This window comes from Meleagris gallopavo, chromosome 4 (assembly GCF_905368555.1).
Source record: "Meleagris gallopavo chromosome 4, MGAL_WU_HG_1.1, whole genome shotgun sequence".
Classification (NCBI taxonomy): Eukaryota; Metazoa; Chordata; class Aves; order Galliformes; family Phasianidae; genus Meleagris; species Meleagris gallopavo.
The window spans coordinates 68097085-68115148 of record NC_139407.1 but is presented as its reverse complement, the minus strand read 5'-3'; the positions used below and the strand labels follow the sequence as shown (position 1 = coordinate 68115148).

Sequence of the window (18064 nt, the reverse complement as noted above, 5' to 3'; positions counted from 1 at the left end):
TGGAGGTGTTAAAGGCCAGGTTGTTTGGGGCCCTGGGCAGCCTGGGCTGGTATGAAATGTGGAGGTTGGTGGCCCTGCATGTGGCAGGGGGTTGGAGCTTCATGATCCTTGAGGTCCCTCCAACCTGGGCTATTCTATGATACGATTCTATGACGTGATTCTGCGATTTGTGGTGGCAAAGAACGATTCGGGGCGTCAGGAATTTATACCTGATGACAACACAGCACTACGAACATTAAATTTGTCCAGAGCTCGGGGCGCTCCAAGCCACAGCAGGGCCCAAAGGCCCGGGCCAGGCCTGTCCCTCCTCCCAGGGCTCCGCCTATCACCATCCTTCCGTCGGGGACGGACGGGCGCCGTGACCAATGAGAAGCGTGCACGAGGGTGGTGGGCGGGGCTCGGCGTGACCCGAAACGGGCGGAGGTGGCGGCGGACGCAGGTGGGGACGGGACGGGATAAGGGCAAGGATAACGACGGGGATCGGGAGAAGGACGTGGACCGGGGCTGGGATCCGGGCTGGGAGGGCCGATTTCTCTTTTCCTTCGTGTCCGTGGGATTTTGGAAGCTGCCTCCTCGGGGCCAGGCGCTGCACCCGCTTTCTCTTCCTCTTTCCGTTGGATTTGAGAAAGTTTCAATGTTATTGAGGGGGGGGAAAAAAGAAGCGTTTTCAAGACAAAAAAAATCACCCGAGCGCAGCCGGCTGTGCAAACACAGGGACGTGGGTCCATGAAGGAAAAACGAAGTTCTGCTAGGAGTTAAACCTTAACCCTGCCCATTTATCCATATTTTATGCATATTTCATGTGAGATTTCCCCTGTGCTCTTTCCCCAGCCCGACGATTGCCCTTCCTGCTGCTGACAGCCCAGCTTGCTAAGAGAAGAGGCAAACAGCAGCTCTGCTCCTCAGCTCCGCTCACCTTCAGTCCGTGTCCCTGCAGGCACTGAGCCAGGATGGGTTTTGCTGAGGACAAAGTGTACAATCACATCCTGAGGAACATGAGCAGGTTCTGTGACATCCACGTGGCGTCGCTGGTCGATTCCCTGAGCTGCCTTACCGATGCTGACAGGGTAATTCTTGGTTGCTCTGAGTGCTGCTGGGCTGCGTGGGCACTCTGTCCAACGTATGGATAGCGTGGGTTGGTGTATAGCTGCTTTACGTGTGCCCAGAGTGGCGAGGGAGGGAATTGTCCCCTCTGCTTTGCTGTCTGAGCCCCCATCTGTCGCGCTGCGTTCAGTTCTCAGCCCCCCAGCACAAAGATATGGAGTTGCTGGAGTGAGTCAGGATGGGGTCATGAGGATGCTCAGAGGTTGCAGCAACTCAGAGGGTGGTGAGGCACTGGAACAGGTTGCCCAAGGAGGTTGTGGATGCCCCATCTCTGCAGGCATTCAAGGCCAGGCTGGATGTGGCTCTGGGCAGCCTGATCTGCTGGTTGGTGACCCTGCACATAGCAGGGGGTTGGAAGTGGATGATCTTTGTGGTCCTTTTCAACCTAGGCCATTCTGTAGTTCTGTGATTCTATGAATTCTGCTATGGAGACAGGTAGAGAGCTGGGAGTGCTCAGCTTGCAGAAGGGAAGGCTACAGGGAGACCTTACTGCAGCCTTCTAGGACATAAAGGGGCCTACAGGAAGGCTGGGGAGGAACTCTTTATCAGGGAGCGTGGAGATAAGATAAAGAGTGACAGCTTTAAACTAGAAGAGATTTCGATTAGATATTAGGAAGAAATTCTTCACTATGAACGTGGTGAGGCCCTGTCATAGTCTGCCCAGAGAAGCTGTGGGTGCCTCATCCCTGGAGGTGGAAGTGCTCAAGACTGGCCTGGATGAAGCTTTGAGCAGCTTTGTCTAGTGGAAAATGTCCCTGCCCTTGGCAGCAATTGCAACTGATTGATCTTTAGGTTCCCTTACAACTCAAGCCATTCTGTGATTCTGTATCTCTCAATGTGTTTTGTTCAGGATGAGCTTCACACCCGGCAGGAGATGCGGGGGATCCGTGCCACCGTGTACAAATTTTACCAGCACCTGAAGTGCCGAAAGGGCTGGGTGATGGATCTGATCAATGCACTGCACCAGAACAATGCAGGGCACCTGGCTGAGGAGCTGCAGCAGGTTTATGACCGCTACCAAGCCTGTAAGTGGCCTCACCACCCCTCGGTCCCCCCCAGCATGCTTGGGTGCTTGTTTCTCTCAGTGTCCAGCTCCTGTTCTCGGTGGGGAGTCTGTATACAACAACTGTATCTCGTGCAAGAGTCCATGGGTTTCTGTGACTGTCCCCAAGGGTATGCGTTGCCCCTGTGACATGCCCAGGGATGGGAGAATGTCTGCAAGGTTCCTTGAAAGCTGCTTGGGCTGACAGTGGCTTGTGTGTCTTGTTATCCTTGTCTTAAGGGGAGATGGAAAAATGAATTAAGAGGCACTGCGGGCTTGGCCGCTATGGGGATGGAGTGTGGGCATGAAAAGGGCTGCCTTGGGCCCATGCTCATCTTCTGTCTCCTTGGTTTTCCTGGGCTGCTTCAGCTCCTCCAGGTGCCTTGGCTCCTCCAAGTGCTTCAGCTCCTGCTGCCTGGCCTGCTGTTTCCTCTGACGGTGCCCTGAAGCCATTCTCAGGGCCAAGCTCTGCTGCAGAAGCCCCAAAGGCTGAGCCACCACGCTCCAACCCATCTGCTGGTGGCCGTCCACCTCTCTCACCTGCTGCTGCCACCACCGCGACCTCAGCTGTGAGCTCGGATGTTTCCAGCACAGAGCTGGATGCCAGGGCACCGGTACAGGAATCGGTGAGCAGAGCACACGGGGCTGCAAAGATCCCTTTTGGACTGGAGGGTTGGTGTTTTGGATGCCACAAGTAGGCTCTTGTTGCTGACCTCTGCTGTGTGTTCGTTGCACCTGGCAGCTTCACGCATGAGGAGAAGCAGAGGGCACCTTGTTTGCTGTTTCCACACAGAGCTCTTGCAGCTGCTGCTGCTGAGGGGCAGCCAACTGTTCTCTTATAGCATTTATACAAGGCTGTAACTACTCCCCTCCATGCATGTGAGTGCTGCCTTACAGCCTCTCCATATTCTCTGACACATGAAGTCCACTGCTTTTGTGACCTGTTCAGTGGGTGCAACTCATCTTCAGGCTCACATGGGTCACCAGGTTTGGTTTTGAGACACCCTAGTGGCCTCATGTGCCCTCATCCTAGCTGAAGTGGGGCTGCATGGTGATTTAACGTAGCTCATTTTCTTCCAGCGCCCAGAAAGAAAGAGTCCCCAACCACCGCTGATGACGAGCACGGTCTGTGATGGCAAAGAGAAACCTGTCCCATACCCCACTAAAGAGCATCAAGAGGCAGTGGAGACCCCTGGGGCATCCAGCACAGTTTTACCATCTGTGTCCCCTGAGCAGGGCCAGGAGTGGCTGAGCCACCGGCATCCAGTGTGTGTGGACAATGGGCGTTTTGGGAACGCAAACCACCTTCAACGTGGCGTGCCAAACTTGGATCGGGGCTCTCTTCCACCAAAGGATTTGAGTGCTGCTTCTGGCCCTGAGCAAACCAGGAATGAGCCCCAAGAAGACGTCTACATCTCCAGTGAGTTGCCTATGAGGTTGGTGGAGACCACTGGCGGTGGGGGACTGCAGCCCCCAGACTCTCTGAGGACACAGGAGGAACGAGCTGTGCACAGTTTCAAGCACGACGGGCCCCCGAGCAGCTTTGTGGATGTGCGCAACCCCTTGCTTATACAACAGCAGTTTGATGTAGAGCAGAAGCAGATTGAGAGAGAGCGTGAAGGAGGTGGAGGTGAGTTTCCTTCCTTTGTAGTCTGTAGGTTCAGACAGCAGGGCTGGAGGTGCTGCTTTGCAGTCACTTGAGGTGCTGATAATGGCTGTTATCTCCTGTCTCTTAGGAGATCCCATTTACCTCCTCTAAGAAGACAGGGAAGCTGGTTTGTGCAGACATCCACCTTGGCTGCTTTTTTTCCCCTAGTTTTCTCTCCAGATGCTGTTCCTCACCTTATATACTTGACAGACGTGCTTGCTTTGTTTCTGATGTAAAACTTCATAGCTGTATGTCCATGCCCTCCTGTTTCAGCAGGCTGGGAACACCCCAGTCTCAAAGAGAGAGGAACAGGCTGGCAGTGCTGGGGTGCAGGCTGGACTGATGCTGTCTGCTTTACCTGCACCTGCTGCTGGGAAAGCTCAGCTGCCCTGAGCTTCTCTGTGGTTCCGGTCCCTTGCCCACGTGCTCTGTGCTGAAGCTGAGCACAGACTGCAGTTTCCATTCTGTGCAAATTAACACACATATGTGATGAGGGAAAAGGATGAAAACCCATAAATGCAGGTAAGAACCTGCCCTGAAAGTGGATGTATCCTACTGCAGCATCCCTTGGGAAGAGGCTCACCTTGAGTTCTCCTGGTTAATGCAGTGTGCTTTGTTTTCTCCTTCAGATGTTTGGAAGGAAACAACCACCTCAGTCTCAACCTCTGCACCCAGAGATATTTCCCCATTCTCTGACACCTCCTTGAAGCCTCCTGTACGAGAGAGAATGCTGCCTGGGGAGGAAGCAGCCAGCAGCACCCCCTCCATACCAGAGAAGGAGCAAGTAGGTGACCTTTCAGTTATTGGTTGCATTTCCTTCAGGTCCTTGCAAAGTCCCCCTGGCAAGGATGGTTTTTGCTGCAGTATAAGATTTTCAGCTGGTGGGGGGGGGGGGGGGTTTCTTTGCTGTGTTCCTCTTTCTGTCCTGTTGTATTTCAGAGCATGCCTGGGAGAGCTGCTTTGGCTGGTGGGTGTTGCAATAAATATTTAGATCAGATTGTGATCCCAGTGGAGTCCTGACACCAAACTCACCTGGGGTGAGTTCTGGGATGTCCCCAAATGATTTTGTGGGGCTGAGGGCTCAAGCAGAGCCCTCAGGTATATGGGGAAAGAACTGGCTCTGTCAGTCCAGGTGCCCATCTCCACCCCAATCATCTCTGCCCCTGTTTGTCTCCCCTTTCTCCTTCCATCTCTCACAAATCCTAGCGGTTCCCCAGAGCCTCAGCACCTTCCTGCCCCTTTTGCTTTCCCTGTCCTTGTTGTTTCATGGCTCAGCCACACTGTTGGTAGCTGGAGAAAATGATAGAGTGCTGAAGTGTGCTAATTTTGTGATGTGAGCGCCTGAGACTGGCTGAATGGGTGCTCCCCACAGCACCCAGCTGAGACTGCCCCTCTCTTTGTCTTCCAAAGGTGCTCTCTGCCTCAGTGGCCTCCCTCTCAGGTATGAATGCTGCAGGAAGCTTTGAAGGTGCAGCTGGGAGGACCCCCTCACGAGTGAGCTCTGCTGCCAGCGTCTGGGCATCTCATAATAATGAGGAGGAAGATGTGGAGCTCAGCAAGCCAGGTGCCCTCCAATCTGTAGTAGGAGAGAGCCCAAAAGCAGCTGCCAGATACCTGGGCAGCTCCAGTTCCAACACGTCCAGTCACCTTGGCTTGAGCAGCGACCCGCTCATGGTGAGCACAGACAGCTTGAGCCCTGGAGAAGCACAGTCCAGAGCCAACTCAGGGCACTGGTCTGCAACTCCAGCGGTTCACGCGGACCCTGGGGGAGAAAAGGCAGCTGGAGCGAGCCCTTATCCACCTCTGAGCTGGGCCAGCCCTTCTGTGGGCACTCACGAGGTCCATGTGGAACATCACCTCAGTGCCCTGCTGGCAGCAGGCAATGATGTCCGAGATGGAGCAGTCCCCTTTGAAGACTCTCCTGATTCAAACAAGGGAAGTAATGCTGCAACCAGTTCATCTCAGGCTGAAGTCCTCACATCAGGGGACAGCTATGGGCCGTCCCTGCTGTACATCCTCCCAGCTGTTGGCATCGCATTGATTTCAGTGTTTCTGGTGTACACACGATTGCAGAAATAGCAGTAGAGAGAAGATGAGATGCCACAGCTACCAAAGGGAGATTCCTCTTCGTAGCAGGAAGTTGGCCAGCATGTTTGAAGCCGGAAGAACAGTTAGAGGGACTGTAGGGGCTTTGTTAAATCTCTTCCCAGAAAGTTTCCTGGAAGAGGCCTTGGTTGTGTGATGCTGTTGGGTTTTGGTCTGATTCCCAACCACCTTCCTGTCTGTGCTGCCTTCTTTTTCATCCACAGTGAGGGTGTCTCTCAGGGGGTGATCCCTCGAGGCCAAAATTAGAGCCTTCCTGGCCATTCTCACCTTTGCATTTGGATCTGGATGGCCCCTCTCCTGCCAAGAAATGTTCCTGTGATGAGGACGTGCCAGGATGGACTGTGTGCAAGCTGTCCCCTCTCCCAGGAGCCCTCATCCTGCTTCAGTGCTTTCCTTCGGAGTATCGTGCCCTGCACCGATGGATCAGGAATGGCACAGGATCCAGGACTTCTTCACACAGCACTGACACCCCTGGGGATGAAGCAGTGGAGCCAGGAGGAGTTGTGTATACCCTTGTGCAGTGTTCTCATGGATCAATCTCACTTCTCCTTTCCCCCAGACAGGGGGAGAAAAGATTTAAGCATATACATTCAGAGGACAATTTCATGCAATACCAGCATGAGCCAGACTTGCTCTCACCTGGGATTGCCATGTGCCTTTTGATCTACAGGCTGTATTTAGTGAGCCTGGCTAGGAGGGTGGATGTAATTCTCACATTTCCCAGTACCTGGTGCAGTGAGATGAGAAACTTTTGTCGAGGTTGGGACATAAATAGGGTCAGCTCTGTGTGATGCAGGGAGGCCATACATCTGGTGGTCCAGATGCTCTGGGTTATCTTGAGGATTCTGTTTAAAATTTCAGTCCATAATTTCCCAACTGCTCCCAGGGATCACCTTGGGAGTTTGAGGGGATTTGGCCGCAACACTTCCAGATAAGAGAAAATCCCAAACCCAAATAAGCATCCCTTGGTTCCCTCAGCCCAGGACAGCTTTTAGGGACAGCAGCGATCCTACTCAGTTGCTGTTTGCCTACATATCCAGCTCCAGGCAGACTTGAACCATCCCAAGCTGTGCTGCCTGTTTCCTTTGTTGCTATGGCTGTGGGTTGTTCACCATCACTCACCTACTCCCTCCCAAAAGGACAGAGGCACAAAAGTAAGCAAGTGGGTTATTTTAGTTAGAGATATTTTTTTTTTTAAGCTCTAAATGCACCAGCATGGACTTTTAGGTTGCCCTGCAATCCTGCGATCTGCAGGAAATGAAAGCCATGGCAGGAGGCAGAGCTGAGCAAAAAGTATGGAGATCTGGAGACAGATTTGCACAGCAGAAGGCTTATATCATGGATATAATGGCTTAATCTGACTAACTGGCCAGAGTGCTATGGGCTTTAAACCACTGCAGCGGCTGAGCTGCAATCCTGATCCAGAAAGCTGCTGCTTTCCTTGATTTGGTAATTTCTTCTTCTTGGATCCCTGCTGTTCAGCACAGTTTCCCAAAACCTGTCCCTACTGCTGAGCTCCCTGGGATTGGCTGCAGGGTATGGCTGTTGTGCCCAGAGCTCAGCATGGACCATTCATGGTGCAGAGGGTCAGTGAGCCCAGTGTTGGGACAAAGGGCTGCTCCTCTTCCAGGTCTGCTCCAGGAGCACTTCTCTGTTGGCTCTGTGTCCAGAATTGAGGTGTCCTGAGGCTTTTCTAGATGGAATAGTATCCTTGGGGTGCTGGATGTGAGCTGCTCTGACCACAGTATTTGCATGAGTTGGGTTCATACAGATTCCAAAGGAAATGCGTTTTGGAAGGCACCTCTCCACCTCTTTTCAGTCCCATATCCCCAGGTTGTTGAGCCACGTGCTGGTTTTCCCAGAGCTCTGCCTTATTTTTGGTTGATTGCCTTAGCACCCCATTAGCCTGGAGGAGTCGTAACACAGAGCCTCTTCTGACTTGGGTAAATGGTCTCCAAATTACAAATGGTTGTGTCACAGCACAGCAGGCTGGGGGACTTCTGCTTCGGTTTGGTAGGGCTGACAGCTGCTAGCACTTTTCCCTTTGCCCCAAAATGCACAAAGTGCCTCCCTTATAAATGGACAAGGGCAATAAATACATGCAAGAGTGAGGTGGTTGAATTGGCTCTGACAGGACCCAAGAATGAACTCGAGATGTTCACTTCTTGCTCAGTGCCCAACATTTTATCCATCCGTGGATGAGAGAGGGCGTTTTAAATGCACTTTCTATCCTCTTCTCAGAGATGGGACACGGGCTGTTCTCGCCATGAGAAAGAGGGGGCATACATCTTCTCCTGCTGCTTTCTGTGCCGTTTTTGAGGGTGTTTGGTGATCTCAAGCCAGCAGCATCCATACCAAGGCTCTCTTCTCTGTCTGCAGATTTCTTCATGTATTTTCCCAGTGCTTTTTAGCTCATACTCCCTATGAAAACACACCTGATTTATTAACACATAAAGCATTTGTTTTTCTTGGTGTTTGCTGTGAAGTGCCTCTATTTTCCTAGCTGTCATGTAGCACTTTAAAGACAGGAATCAGCAAAAAGGATACTTATGATGGAAGATGTAATAAAACTGTTTGCCACTCTACGAAACTTTTGAGGGTGCTGTGTTTGTAACCTGAGGGCAATCTCATGTTTCAAAGCCTCTGTGTGGCACAGTGACTGTCAGGCATTTATCTCTTTGGTCTCGAATTCATGCCCGACTGTCCCCTGGCAGTGAGGGGATGCGCAAGGCCTCCCCTCAGCACCCATCTGCGTTGCCATGGTTACTCGGCCTGCCAATCAGCCTGCATCCTCCATAAGACACCTCACGTCATTGGCTAACTGCCGTGTCGCTCTTTCCCGCTGGACGCCATAGGCCAACGCACCGCATGCCGCCCCACCCCTCTCGGCCTCCTTAATCCCCGCCCTGTTCCGAGCTCCAGCATCCTATTGGACAGCTGGACTTATCAATAACACTGTAGGCAGGCTCTCTGTCCGATCCTTGCTTTTCATTGACCATACCGCCCGTCGGTCCGTTCGGCAAAGGACTCTGATTGGACGCCGCCTTAGGAGCTTCTCCCGCCCACTTCCCGAGGGCCGGGGGCGCCGCTCGGCGCAGGCGCGCTGCGGGCGGTGGCTGCGGCGGTGGCCGTTGAGGAGCGCGGCGCGGTGCGGCGCGGGTGGCCCATGGGGCCGGGCCGTGCGGCGGATGGAGCCGCGGCGCAACGGCGGCGGCGCGGATGAGAAACCCCGGAGGCGGGAAGCGGAAGCAGGGAACCCGCGGCGATGGAGCGGCGGCGGGACTGGCGCTGGAAGCGCGGCGGCGGGACTGGAGCCGTGCGAGGGGGGCGGCGCAGCCTGCGGCCTTCGGCGAGACTCGGTCCGCAAGAACCGCCCGCGTGAGTGAGGCGGAGGGGGCGCGGGGGCGGGGCCTGGAGATGGGGCGTGGCCTAAAGGGGGCGTGGCCGAGGGAGTGAGACGAAGGTCGACAGCAGGAAGGGGGCGGGGCTTGAAGAAGGAGGGCGGGGTTATCGTTAATGAGATGCGTGTGGGCGTGGCTACAGCAGGGGGCGGGGCCAGGTGGCTCCTGCCTAGAGATGGTTTGTGAAATGACCTTGGGGATGGAGCATCACTTCTTGTTTTCCTGATCTCTTCCTGTGAAACAAAAGACTGCATCCGAAAACAGAAAGAAGAATTGCTATCAAAAGATATAACCATTCCTATCAGAAGTCTTCCTTGAGATGTTCTGTTTCCAGCTCATTGGGGCTGTACTCCCTTTCATTCATTCCCAGACTGTGGGAGTCATCCTGCACTTAGGAAATGGTTGTTCATGTGAAGTAATTAAGGTAATCATGGGGTTTTCTGCATGCTGAAGGGCCAATAGGATGGGAGAGGAGTTCCACAGAGGGATGCAAGGACCGTAGTGACGGTGATAATTTCTGTCATTCCGATGTGGCAAAGTTATACTGTAAGAATATGACAACTAAAGGTACCAGTTGTAGCTGCAGGGCTGTTAATTAGAGATACACTCATTAATAGGTGGCAGGCAGCTTTTGGGGAGTGAATTATCCTTTTCTACTTCACCCTTGGGAAGTTTTAAGGGTATTTCCATCTGTGTTGAGGTTCAGATTTCTTGCATAAATAACCTTTAAAGGCCCCTTCCAACTCTAAGGACTCTATGAAATGCAGTGGGGGTGATTTTAGGACAAGATGATGGTTTTTGACAGAACATTTGGAAGGTCAGCGTGGTATGATTTGAGATCACAGTGTCATCAGTGCAGCTCTATCTGAGATATCCTCTATCAGAGATAAAATTGGAGCAATGCAATGGGTGTTGAGCTGTGTGCCTTCCTGCACCCCAGCCTCACTTTTGAAGAAGCTAAAGGCCTTCAACCCATCAGGCAGCTCAGCACTGCACAGCCTCTCCAGTTTTTAGTTCCACTTGACACCATAAGGTATGAAATGTCACTTTGGCCAGTTAAGGTCAGCTGTCCTTGGTCTGTCCCTTCCCAGCTCTTTATGCTCCCCCAGCCCTTCACAGCAGGGCAACACGAAGAGCTGAAACGTTCTTGGCTCTGCAGCACCGCTCAGCCAAAGCTGAAACATCGCTGAGTTATCAGCTTTGTTTTCCTCCCAAAGCCAAAGCACACCATCACATCAGCCACTATGAAGAAAATTAACTGTGTCCCAGCTGAAACCAAGACAGCCTGACTGGACTAGAAGCACCGCAGATGAATAAAGAGGATGTTCACATTGAGTTTACTCAAACATAGCTGCAGTACAGCTGTACCCAGTGGCTTTCTGCAGGCAGGGCGAAGTGCCAGGCATGAAGCTTGTGATACCCAGATAGTAATGAGCAGTGGAACGTATTTTTTTTTTCTGTAAAGAGTCTTCTTTCTGATGAGAGAAATAAGTCAGCAATTTGGTTCAGTAGCCTTCTCCCATCCCACGTCTGCCTTTGCTCCCCTCTCTGCTCCTGCCTGAAAGCATGTTTTCCTTGGAAGAGGTGGCTTTAGATGGTTTTCCTGAAAAACAAGTTATATTTCTCTTTTCTGCAGGCTGCTAGTTCTTTGGAAATAATAATAACAAGCAGCTTGTTTTGGTGCTTCTGGCAGGCACCATCCATAGTGCTTTGTTATTTGACAAAAGGAGAGGGGAAAGACGTTGCACGAAATGTATTTGCGTTGTAGGAAGTGTGTGAGTTCCAAAGCGAAGCCCATACCTAAACCATCAGCAGCTGCTTTGCAATACAAAACAAGCTTTGACATATATTTTTTTAAATACCTTTTTTCTGTTTTGGAATTGTGTATGAGCTGTGAATTCCCAGCAGAGCTTATTTTTAGAGATCTGAGGAGGGGGAGACTTAGTGTCACTTTGTATTTAATGCCGGTGAATGTTTCTTTATTGATTTCTTTTCCAGCTGTTAAATTTCCATAGCCCCGTTACAATATAATGCTGAGTATTTTAGAGCGAGCCTAGCAGTGTTGTCATACACTCAGCTAAACCATCAGTCTTCATTGCTCTGCAGGCAAATCTCTTTAGCTTCCAGAATAATTGGCTCTTAACTGAAGGATCAACCTGCAACACCACTTATCAGATGGAGAAAATCCACCCTGGGGGTCTGTAATTGTACCACCTCGTTCATCTTGACACAGCTCTCCAAATTTGAACCCAGCAGAAGGAAAGAAATCTGTTGAGTTTTGTTGTTATTATTATTTATAACCCATCCAGACTTATAAAGCAATTTGTATGGCAGGGGCATTCTTGGTTTTCTTGTCCCCAAGAGCTTACAGGGCAGGGAGGGCGGCAGCATTGGGACTTGAATGGGCTTTAAGGTCCCTTCCAACCCAACCATTCCATGGTTCTATGATTGCAGCTCCTTGCTTGCATTCCTGCTACTTTCCACATGGAATAGCATTGTGTTTTATTTGTTTTTTCACCTTTGCAGTGGTGCTCATGGCTGTCAGTGCCCAAAGGGTCCTGGTGCCCCCCAGCCCTATGTGTGCTGTGCTGCAGCTCTCAGAAGGGCCTTTGGGGGCTCACAAGGGAGAGAGCTCTGTGTGATAAATGGTGGAAAAATCAGCATTTTAAGACAGATCTCAATAGCAGATGGTGATGGCTTTCATCCAAGAGAGCTTCCTCCCTTTGAAGGCATGGATTTTTCTAGCTCTCGGATAGGGAATGGCTGTGGCTGCCTTGCATTCTCATGTTGGCTGATTTCCTGTAAGAAAAAGCACAATTCTCCATACCTGGAAATAATTTTCTCTATTGTGCACCACGCTCCTTTCAAAAAAAATCGAACAGAGAAGTTTTGACCATGATCTTGGTTATTTGGATGTTTGTTTGCATAGGTAAACTAAAGAGTTGTTTTCTTTCGAGCTTTCACGTTCCTCAGATTCTTAACTTGTGCTTGGGATGTGCATAATGAGAGATCCCATCCTTGGAGGTGTTTGGGAAGCGTTGGGATGTGGCACTGACCTGGTCAGTGGGGACGGGTTGGGATTCTTAGAGCTCTTTTCCAACCTTCACGATTCTATGATCCATAATGAAGAATCAGAATAATGAAGGTTGGAAAAGAGCTTTAAGATCATCAAGTCCAACCTCAACCCATTCCCACCACGCCCACTAATCCATCTCACTGAAGTTAATTACCTGCATAAGGTGTCTGTAGAGCTGTCTGTGATGGTTCTCTCGAGCCTGGAAGACAAAGGATTGGAATGGGATGGTCATTAAGATCCCTTCTAACCCAAACCATTCCACGATTCAGAACCTTGAGGCAGTAAGGAGAGAGGAAAGCAGCAGAAATGTTAGTGCACAAGTCCTTGGGTTGCTCTCTGTTGGCCAGCCACGCAGATTGCTCCTTCTCTCATTCATCAGCTGTTCTTTTTATCTCTGTTCTTGTTTCAGGTGAATGCATCAGAAACAGAGGGTGGTTGGGGTTTGGACGTGCTTCTTAAAACAGACCTCACTCCTCCTTTTGTCTTTTGGTGATGGCTGGGGGTGGCCTCTGTGTAAATCCATATAAATAATTCGATGCTTGAAAGAGAGCTTGGGGAGCTGTTGGCTGCAGCAGCTGCTGGGAAGGGGGGGATGCTCTCTGAGTCCACCCACCAGGGAGAGGGTGTACTGTACTTCTGGCAGCAGGGCAATATATTGGGTTTATAAGCCACACCATGTGGCTGCATTTTGCCCTAGAGTATCTCGTTAGCTCCAGCCTATCCTTTAGCTCATTAATAGCAATATTAATCCGTTCCAGCTCTCAGCTCTAATCGCAGATTCCATCTGATCGGGGTTTTCTCTTGATCTTTTCCAAGAAGCTCATTATCTCATACAGCTGTAAATGTTGCTGGGCCTGACACTAATGCATATTTTGTACCGTGGGGGAATTTGCCTAATAAAATAATCCAATTAGACATTTGTTTTTGTCTCTCTGGGGCATCTTAGACTACTTGCCTACCTCAGTGCTATATGTTGTAATTAGTTACCGTTTGTGCATCGCTTTGATGTCGGAGCACCAGTATTATCCTTGGCTCTGGCTTTCTAAAAAGCAATAGCTGGGGATTCAGATTGCTGTAGGGATACTGCAAGACCTGGGATGTGTCTGCCTTCACGGTGCTCCGTGGGGTTGTAAGGATTTGGAGTGGAGGCAGTGTGTGCAGTTACTTTTGCTGATGGTCTGATGGCACCGTGCTCTGTTTCACTGTCTTTTTTTTTTCCCTTTTCTTATCAGTCTTCCCTTGGTTTGGCCTGGATATCGGTGGGACCTTGGTCAAACTTGTCTATTTTGAACCAAAGGACATCACTGCCGAAGAGGAGGACGAAGAAGTAGAAAACCTCAAAAACATCCGCAAGTACCTGACATCAAACGTGGCCTACGGATCCACAGGCATTCGGGATGTGCACCTTGAACTAAAGGACCTTACCCTGTGTGGACGTAAAGGCAATCTGCACTTTATACGCTTTCCTACCCATGACATGCCTGCTTTTATTCAAATGGGAAGCGAAAAGCACTTCTCGAGCCTCCATACTACCTTATGTGCCACGGGAGGTGGAGCGTACAAATTTGAGCAGGACTTTCTCACAGTAGGCATTTTTGGCTTGTATACAATTAGGATTTGGCAGCGAAACTTTAAGCTTAAAGCTAGAAATGCTTGCAACCTTTCTCTGCAGCCTCTCAGCTTTTCTAAGCCTTAGCTTAGACTGGAATTAAACTCAGCTCAGGAAGCAGTGTGTGGAGTCACGTTCACATCTCTGTGTTCTTAGGCTGTGTTCTTTCCTGAAAGCTCATGCAACATTTCTGTAACTCTAAAATTGCTCCCTGCCCTCCACACCATGTGCTCTTACAGGGCTTTGTATCACCACTCTGATTACACTCAGCTCAGTGTTCTGTCTTCCTCATTTCTGTGTGTTCCCATGCTTAATTTTCACTCTTTGTTTTGCTCCCATAGCTTCGTTTCTAGCACGCATTGTGCTGCTGATGGAGGTTCAGGCAAATAAGGTGGTGAATTACCTGGAAGGGGTTAGCAGTTGGAGTTTGACATCATCACGTGGCTCCATTATCATCAGTTAGATTCTTGTTTATGGGTGAAGTATGTGTCTGCTAAATATTTAAACAAGGCTTGAAAAATGTACCAAATAAAGAGGCTTTTTAGGCACTCTCCAGGCAGTGACATAAGGGAAGAACAATCTTGATTTCTCCTGCTTTGCTTTTTTTTCTTTTTTTTTTTTTGGGGGGGGGGGGGAAGTCAAACACTTAAGCTTTGTTTAAATTTCCTTTGCTTTTTTTGCCAGTCCCTCCAAGTCCCAATGGGATTGGATTCTCCTGGCTTCCACCAATGGCTCAAGTTGTTTATTGCCCTCCACTTCAGGGCCAGGACAGTCAGCAGTCCTCAGGGGGTGATCTGCACTTCTCTCTCTGTCCCCATAGGGAGGAATGGAGATAGCTGGATTTAGCTGGCAGTGAGCATCAATGCTCCCATCCCTAACTACTTGAATATTCTTTTTTTCCCTGCCAGATGGGTGACCTTCAGCTTCGTAAGCTAGATGAGCTCGACTGCCTTATTAAAGGAGTTCTGTACATCGATTCTGTTGGGTTCAATGGCCATTCAGAGTGCTACTATTTTGAACACCCAACCGACACCGAACGGTGTCAGAAGCTCCCGTTCAACTTGGAGAATCCATACCCTCTCCTTTTGGTGAACATTGGCTCAGGGGTCAGCATTTTGGCTGTGTACTCAAAGGAAAACTACAGATGGGTGACGGGCACCAGGTGAGTGCTGCAGCAGGCTGCATTCACTTTGGATTTTGTTTCAGCCTGCAGTATGTTTCTGCATTGTGCTTTTGGGAGCAAGTTGCATCGAAAGTGCTGAGTTGAATGTCACACTGCAGCTTTTACTGCAGTCCCTCATCTCTGCCAACAAAGATTCCTCCTGGAAATTTGAATTTCATGTTTCAGCCTCCTTAGTGCAACAGGCATCTTTAGAAGCTGCTTTCTCAGCTATCCTGCTGCAGGAATTAACTGGGTGTATCAGAGACCCCTTATCTTGGTATTTACCCAAATATTGACAACGTTTAGCTCCAGTCAGTTCAGCAGATGTGCTGGGACAATCTTAGCTCCCCAGACAGCTTCTGAACGTTAAGGAATGTTTGGATTTTGTGTTGAGGAATATGGTTTAGTGAGAACTATTGGTGATAGGTGGATGGTTGAACGGATGATCTTGTAGGTCTTTTCCAACCTTGGTGTTTCTGTGATTCTGTGGACAGCTGCATTGAAAATGTTACTGTTGTTGCCCATTGAAGCCAAAGAGCTTTGTGGCTGTAAGCTTCCCTGAATTTCATGAAAGTGAGCATTGCTAAAACCCCTTGGCACAGGTCTTACTCCTATTAAACATTGTTAATGGTGCGTTTACACAATAAAGTGAGCAGCACATCGTGTTTCCCAAAGCTTTGAATAACTGCCTCTGTACCCCAGTGAACAACTTTCCTTCTGCTTTCCATCGCAGTCTCGGAGGGGGAACCTTCTTTGGGCTCTGCTGCCTTCTCACGGGTTGCTCCACCTTTGAAGAGGCCATGGAGATGGCATCCCATGGGGACAGCACCAAAGTGGACAAGTTGGTGCGGGACATCTATGGAGGAGACTACGAGCGGTTCGGGCTGCCAGGCTGGGCCGTAGCATCCAGGTAATGGTGGTCACTGCTGGGTTGTTCTCAGCACAGGTTGTGCAGCAACGAAAAACCAAACGTGCATGTCTTAAGACTACTAATTCTTTCACACTAGCCCTGTATCATTTGAGTTAACTCAGCAAATCCCATTTTTTTTCTGGAATTTTGATGCAAGTAGACCTTTAATCCTAAAACTTTCTAAACAGTTTTGGAAACATGATGAGCAAGGAGAAGAGGGAGTCTGTCAGCAAAGAGGACCTGGCCAAGGCCACCTTGATAACCATCACCAACAACATCGGCTCCATTGCACGGATGTGTGCACTCAATGAGGTATGGGGGAAACCCATTTTGTCGTTTCCCCTCTGAAACCTCACTTCTGTACTGCTGTTCTGCAGTCTCTCTTTCCCTGCATGCTTTTCTGTGGGTGCGTGTTCATTCTTGTCTTTTTGGATCTTCACTGCGTTGTAATCTGCCCTTTTTTGGATTCATCAGTGAATTTTGTTCTTGCTTGTCTGTGTGCTTTGAGCCAGATCACTGTGAACTCAGTTACTCCCAATGAATTTGGGGCTGGCTCTTGGTAGGTTCTCTTTGGCTGCGTTTTCTTGTGTATTTACTACTCAAGTTGGGATGGAGGGGTAGAGATGGGAGACCTTTCCTATGTTCTTTTCACCACTTGCTTTTGTTCTCTTGGTCAAGCAGCACCACTTTTCTGGACCTGACTGTATCTCTGTGCTTTCAGCTTCTTTACAGTGCTGCCTTGTTGCGTTCATGTCAAGCAGCATTGTACAGGGCTATGAAAGAACAGAGGCATGCTCTTGAGTTTGAGCCTCTTCTTATGGTGTGAGCTGACAGAAGGAAGCATACTCCACTCTTCTTGTTGGCCAACACTCAGTACTTCTTGCTATTTACTTGTAAAACTATGTAAGCACCATATCAGCAGTGCCCACAGAACATCTCAGTGGAAAACATACTTGAACGGCTACAGATGGCCTTTTAGAGAGCACTACAAAGTGTAATTCCTTTTCTTCTCACCCTCAGGTGGTGTTTCCATTGTTGCAAGCAGAACAGTGGAATCCAGCTTTAACTTTCCCATCTTTTTCTTCACACTTGCAGAACATCAACCGAGTTGTCTTTGTCGGCAATTTCCTCCGGATCAACACCATCTCCATGAGGCTTCTGGCCTATGCTTTGGACTACTGGTCGAAGGGACAGCTGAAAGCACTGTTCTTGGAACATGAGGTGAAATTCCACTTCACATTTCTCTTGTCAAACCTATCAGTTCCTGTTATTCTTTCCCTGTGTCACTCGCGTGCCCACCTTTGAGCTGCTAACAGATCTGTTTGCTCCTCAGGGTTACTTTGGTGCTGTTGGTGCTCTGCTGGAGCTCCTGGACTCAGCCTGATCCATCCAGATTCCATACGTTGGAGCAATGAAGTCACAGTGCCCACATGAAGCTTTAAAGCACTTTCATCAACGTCTCTGAGTGCTGTATGTCTGTCTGGTTCCCATATTATAGGTGTCGGCTGCAAGGTTCCATGTTCTGCAGATGAAAGATTCTCATTCTCTACAAATTGTCTGCGGAGGGGTGAGAACTGTAGCACAGTAACACCATAAGGACCATTCTTGTCCCCTCCAGACCACACAGTGCTCTGCTGGACATAGTCATGCTATCAGCAGGGCTGCACATAACGATACCAAAGAGTTTACTGTTTCTTTCAGTCATATATTTGGGATTTTTTCTGTAATGCTTCATTCGGTGCTTATAAACTACTTTGGGAGGCAAAGCTGCATTTCCCATATACAGCAGTTGTTCTTTCTTCTGTTTCCTCCCTGCACACAGCCTGAATAGGCTGTGCAGTTTGCAACCTCTGAGGATGCTCTGCTCTCAGGACATGGATTTGGAAGTAGCACACTGCTTCCTCAATAAACGATCAGAACAACAGAGATGCTGATAATGGATAATATTTACAACAGGAAAAACTGAGTGCGTACCATTCGTAAACTCCTTGCTTGGTTCTCTCCTT

The 18064-nt window shown here is 49.7% G+C and overlaps 2 protein-coding genes across 3 annotated transcripts; both read left to right on the top strand.

Annotated features, from left to right (window-relative positions):
• The first annotated feature begins 364 nt into the window (after window positions 1–364).
• Window positions 365–8490, top strand: MAVS (mitochondrial antiviral signaling protein). The gene is made up of 7 exons (XM_085223734.1): window positions 365–439; window positions 832–1067; window positions 1955–2129; window positions 2516–2772; window positions 3227–3776; window positions 4424–4578; window positions 5205–8490. The coding sequence occupies exons 2-7, from the start codon at window positions 951–953 to the stop codon at window positions 5871–5873; spliced, it is 1923 nt and encodes a 640-aa protein (XP_085079860.1). The 5' UTR covers window positions 365–439; window positions 832–950; the 3' UTR covers window positions 5874–8490.
• A 451-nt stretch (window positions 8491–8941) lies between these two features.
• On the top strand, window positions 8942–17982 carry PANK2 (pantothenate kinase 2). Of its 2 annotated transcripts, XM_085223736.1 has the most exons (8): window positions 8942–9278; window positions 13610–13962; window positions 14671–14775; window positions 14895–15148; window positions 15882–16058; window positions 16247–16370; window positions 17154–17279; window positions 17392–17982. In XM_085223736.1, exons 1-8 carry the CDS (start codon window positions 9089–9091, stop codon window positions 17440–17442), a joined length of 1380 nt encoding a protein of 459 aa, XP_085079862.1. In that variant the 5' UTR covers window positions 8942–9088; the 3' UTR covers window positions 17443–17982. The 2 variants fall into 2 exon arrangements, with proteins under 2 accessions (XP_085079862.1, XP_085079863.1); XM_085223737.1 differs by lacking the exon at window positions 14671–14775 and having other exon boundaries at window positions 8943–9278.
• The last annotated feature ends 82 nt before the right edge of the window (window positions 17983–18064 follow it).